Source organism: Lithobates pipiens, unplaced genomic scaffold (assembly GCF_037356315.1).
Source record: "Lithobates pipiens isolate NorthernLeopardFrog02 unplaced genomic scaffold, aLitPip1_a1.2 Scaffold_13, whole genome shotgun sequence".
Taxonomy (NCBI): Eukaryota; Metazoa; Chordata; class Amphibia; order Anura; family Ranidae; genus Lithobates; species Lithobates pipiens.
In genome coordinates, this window is record NW_027507718.1 from 539537329 (window position 1) to 539543035 (window position 5707).

A 5707-nucleotide genomic window follows, 5' to 3' on the forward strand; every position below is an offset into this window, starting at 1 on the left:
TGGAGGAGAAAGGAAGAGAGGCATAGTGCAGGGCCGGTCATGACAGTGTGTCTAGTGAGACACATATAAGGTTACGTTTTTGAGAGCTATGAGAGCGAGGGGAGGGGGCAGCAGGAGAGGAGTCTGGTGGGGGAGTGGCATTATTTAAGGAGGGGCGGGGCCTGGATTGGGGCAGAGCGCTGGGGGGAAGAGAAAGGAGGAGGGAGCTTTTCTCACCCTCCCTCCCTGATTTATTATGTTGTTGGTGGTGTCGATGTGTGTGTGTGTATTTACTCTTTTTCAGGAACGGGGGAAGACAGTCGTCATGACAACTGGGGGTTGGCTGTGTTTTTTCTGTTGGTCTTTGCCGGTAAAAGTGAACAGATGAAGTAAAAGGGGTGGGGTGGGGGGGGGGGCTCATCGGTAGTATGGGCCCCTCCGGTGTATTCCAGCAAAAAGGTTGATGGAATACTGGAATGGTTGCCCTGCAGGGCGGGGGTTGTCTCCGAGCGGTTACAGCTGGAGGTTCCGCAGTGTATTGGTGATATATGTGGTGGAAGGTGGTGGCTCCGTCATTGACCAACAGATTGGGGTTGAAGCAAGTTGTTTCACTTGATGTTTATATTTTATATATTTAATTTTATATTGGAGTTATTGTTTTATTAAAAGAGGCCGTTATGGCCATTTATACTACAAAAAGCATGGTGTGGTCTCATCATTTTATTTTATTTGATTTGATTGTGAGCTTTTCTGGTCCAAAGACCGATGTGACTGGGTCAATGTTCTCTGTACAACTCTCCGGAATATGTCAGAACTATTTTAAATGATATGGTGTGATATTCACGTGACTGTGGTCGGGATATTAGAGTGTAAGTTCTTCTGGTATAGAGACTGATTTGAGCAATTCCTCTACTTCTACATTAGAGTTATAGAGTTCAGATCTCACTGAACTTGTATTTTCTTTCTCTTGCTTATCTTCTTACAGCTGTGATCACCCGATGGGCCCAGAATGTGGAGGTGTTCAAGATACGTGTTCTGCACAATGTCGTTGTTTGTGTGCGTTTCTGTCTTTTATTACTCCTACCATATAGAACTTGAACATCTGAGGAGATCTCAGAAACTTCCCATTGCCATAGTGAAGATGAATTTCCAGGAATTTCCCATTGCCACAGACACCATTACAGCTCTGGATAGTCAAACATTTATCATCTCTCCGTATTATGAGCCTAGAGTTGGTCAATCAGTCCGGGTCATCGCCATCACCCATGTATCTGTGAAGGAACTCTACTGTATCTTCCATTGTTCCTCCAATCAGAGCGTCTTCATGAGGGCACAAATTGATCGTCATAGTGACAGATTTGGGTTCCCATATGGGACAACAGATCTCCTATGTGCAGAACCTTCCGGGTGTAATTACACTTATATGTCTTTCTCTTCAACTGTCTCCACAAATACAAGTCAGAACCTCCTGTTTGAAGTCAGGAACCGTCCACCACAACCAATCTCCTCCAATTTCACCGTCTGTATTTCTACTTTGTATGGAAACTACAACAATGTCCTCCAAATGATCCAGAGTATTGAGATGTACAAGATTCTGGGGGCCTCCAGAGTCACCATCTATAACACCAACTGTTCCCAGGATGTAGATAAGGTGTTACGTCATTACATTGATGAAGGAATTCTAGATATGGTGCCATGGCCAATAGACCGCCATCTTCGAACAACAAACAAATGGCAGTATTCCAAAGGACTCAACGCTGAGATTGGTTATTTTGGACAAACTGCAACTTTGAATGATTGCCTATACAGGAACATGTACAAAAGTAAGTTTGTTCTCCTCAATGACATTGATGAAATTATTCTTCCAGTCAAGGACTGGGACTGGTCATCCCTGATGGAGAATCTCCAGAATAAACACCCAGATACAAGTGTCTTCCGAATGGAGAATCACGTCTTCCCCGCTTCAGTCAACATCTCTGGATTTGACATGTGGTCTCACGTTCCGGGGGTCAATATTCTCTCTCACGCTCCCCCACTCCCTGTAAGGTGGCTATTCCTCAATAACCGCAAAATGATTGTGAATCCCCGAGACATATTTCAGACCTCCATCCACTTAATTATAAAACAAAGAAGGAATTGTAAGAATATAGGACAAGATTCGGCCATTCTCTTCCACTGTAGGAGAGAGAACGGTGTCGCAGTAAAGGACCTTGCTCCAGATGATGATAGGTTGATGAGATACAAGCGGTCCTTAATGCCCAATGTAAATAAGGTTATTCAGAAACTTTTCCCTCGGGAATAGCCCCCACCTCACCTCTCCCCGTATATCGTGTAATGTTGAGTGAAGACTGGAAATCTGTGTGTACGTGACTCCAAACTCAACATTTACCAATCAATGAGTTTATTTATTAAAGTGCTGGTGAATGTGGACAATGTGAAGGCTCATTATGAATGGACATCTATCAGCATATGGTCCTTCTCCATCACAATCTTACAGTTTTGCATTAGCTGACACATATATGGTGGTCCGAATGGCGCATTATCCATGTTTGCAGGGTGTGCAGGGCACACGGGGGCCCAGAGGAAAGGGGGGGGGGCCCACTGTACCCTGACACTCACTGCCCACATCGATTAAAGTAGTGTTTCTAGGCTTCGGGAGCTTTGGAACTCGTTCTCAATCTCTTGCAGTCGGCAGCTGGCCACTTTTGCTGATACTTTGATTATAGTTCCGGCTGCCGCCATCGCCCATGCCGACTGTCTGTAGGCCCTGGCTGATGGGGATTGATATCATGATTTGCTCCTCTTGAGGGAGATCAGGCTTGTGAGAGCGGGAAGTACAAAAAAAAAGGGAGAGAAAAAAAAAAAGGGGGGGGGGAGGCTCTCCCAAGAGGGTCAATTAGGACACTAAGATTGCTTTAAATGTATTATTTTATTATGCAGAAAAAGACGCACAACAATAATTTGATGAGACAAAGGAAACCAGGTATGTACCTCACCAATAAATTAAAAAGACAACGTTGTCGTGTTTAAAAACTGGGGGATGCAGCTGCACATGCACACACACTCACACTTATATGCACAACACGATCATCAAAAATCACAAATGGATGGAATTCAAGTCCTCTGGATGAATTTGTTATTCCTTAACCAAAGAAAGGGCTTTTGGTGATCCACATCTGACCGCCATATACTCATGTGCGGGAAAAATTGAATTGCGGTCCAAAGCAATATTATAAAGATATGTAGCACTTACCCCCCCCCCCCCCCCGAAGGAGCTGCCGGTAATTGATTGGGCCTGTACTCTGCTCTCCCCACTCCCCAATGGTTTGGCTCAACCCACTTGACACAGCTGTGTTGGTGGTGCGAAAACCCAATCACAAAAGACAATGGAAGAATCATAGATTACATGCACTTTACCTGTGTTGTCACCTTGGTATACACTGCTACACCTGTCTGGAGAATGAACAAACCTCACAATAGATTGTGTTAAACCAGAATATAAGTTTGCTCTTGAACAGGTTTGAAATATTTATTAATTCTGACACAATAATGAAGCAAATAGTTGTAAATGGCTATCACACAAAGGTTGCCTGGATAACTCCTGCAGGCGTGTCTCCAAGTGGGCCTAATGCTCAGTCAATAAGATCTCAGCACTGGGCTCCTTCCCACTTCCAGCAACACCCGTGTAGACACTATAAATCCTGTAATGTCCCACACAGTGCTACATAGATGATATAATGCAGTGTAACTACTCAAGAGCTCCCCTGTGGAGAAATGCAGTTCTTGGTCTATAACGGCAACACTGTAAGGCCTTACAGTAAAGAATATAGTCTCTTGTCTTCTTTTCTTCAGCTAGCCATGTATACCGCAGTATTTGTATTCCATAGGATTCCCAAGCAGTATTGTAGTGAAAAGTAGTACTTTGATCGTGCGATAAACTCATGAACTCCTTTCCTGAGAATATGCCCCCAATGTCAGTCAATTGTTAATGAAGTTAGGCTCCGAGGCCTTGATGAGTGTAATTCAACTGGACTTAACTGGTCCGAGGGACCACGGGTCCCAGCAATGCTGTGAGATTAGTCTAATTGTGTGAAGTGCAGTATATAACTTCTGGGCAACAGCCCTCTCACCACACCAGTGCCTTGATAAATGGAAGCCTCCGCTCCGATGGTCTCAATCCTGCTTTCAGTCAGCTCCATCACGCTGCACCGCTCTGCAGTCTGACCAGGACCTCCGTCTGGCTCCGTCGGGCGCTCTGGATCCTCCGGGTTGGATCGCACTGCTGCTCCCGCACACTGTGATGAGGCACTCTCGGCAGTTGCTGTTCCGTTCCGCACGACGTAGGCTCTTCCAGACGCCCACACACAGATCCCTGTAGGCAGGCCACACAACCCTGCGAAAAATGGCCATGCCGGGCCTTTTATTACCTACCCATCATGCAGTTCAGCCACTCAGTGTTCATGGGTAGGTTAGTGGGCATTGTGGGTAGGTGAGTCCTTTCACAAAGTAAAACAATTAAGTTACTTCCTGCTTAGCTGTTATATGAAACTTAAAGCGGTTCTTCACCCTAAAGTGGAAGTTCCGCTAATCTGATCCCTCCCCCCCTCCGGTGCCACAATCGGCACCTTTCAGGGGGGAGGGGGGTGCAGTTACCTGGATAATCCAGGTAACTGCACCCACTTCCGGCCAGACCGCCGCAGACCCCCGCAGACGCCCCGCCCCCCCCGTTGTGTTCTGGGAAACACACAGTTCCCAGAGACACAGCGGGAGACCATAAGAGACGCGCAGCGCGACTCGCGCATGCGCAGTAGGGAACCGGGCAGTGAAGCCGTCATGCTTCACTTCCCGATTCCCTGACAGAGGATGGTGGCGGTGGCAGCAGCGAGACGAGCGATCGCTCGTCATCTGCCGCCAAGATCGCTGGAACCCGGGACAGGTAAGTGTGATTTTATTAAAAGTCAGCAGCTGCAATATTAGTAGTGTAATGGAAATTTGTAGGTTCTGTATATAATTGTATTCTATTTTATATGTATTGCACAATGCCCTCACTGTGCACACGGCACTAATAATGTTTTCAGTACATGTTTTGCATTCTTTCGAGTTCTGATTAGAATAAGCCTGCCTATGTAACGCCCCTTGTTACCATAAACGTACAATTGTAATATTAATGTGATACCTACGTAATCATGTGTATAAAAGCCTTCAAATGCGTCATAATAAAGGAGAACGGTTATTTGGAAAGATGCTGAGCGTATCTTTTGTGTCTGTTCCCTACTGCAGTAGTTATTAATTTGGAACCACTAATCAATATGAGGATAGGAGTTGCCTATCATCAAAATATCCATTTCAGGTGGCGAAGCCAGCCCAGCAGGGGTTATCAGGTGACCCTGAGTATCCGAAACGAGGAGCTTGAGACGATCCGGGAATTTCTGATAATCAGCCGGCTGAGGTAAGCCTTTTGCTTACATTTGAGTTATCAGACTTCCTTGATCGGTAAGGCATTTTCGGGACAAAGGGTAACTATTTTACTCCCCTTAATCGAACTGTATTGATTGGAGGTTATATGTTATGTTGTCACTGTCTACTGTCCATCAGAGTGGTATAGAGAAAGGGAAGACTAGTGCTGTTCACAGGTATATGTAGTACATCTGCTAGATAAAGTAGTTTAGAGGCAAAAGGGTATAGGCACACGTAGAGAAGACTGGCCAGTCATTATGGGCATTAAATT

General features: G+C 45.6%; 1 protein-coding gene across 1 annotated transcript; it reads left to right on the plus strand.

Annotated features, from left to right (window-relative positions):
• Nucleotides 1–988: 988 nt before the first annotated feature.
• On the plus strand, nucleotides 989–2281 carry LOC143976232 (uncharacterized). The gene has a single exon (XM_077478643.1). It carries the CDS (start codon nucleotides 989–991, stop codon nucleotides 2279–2281), a length of 1293 nt encoding a protein of 430 aa, XP_077334769.1.
• The last annotated feature ends 3426 nt before the right edge of the window (nucleotides 2282–5707 follow it).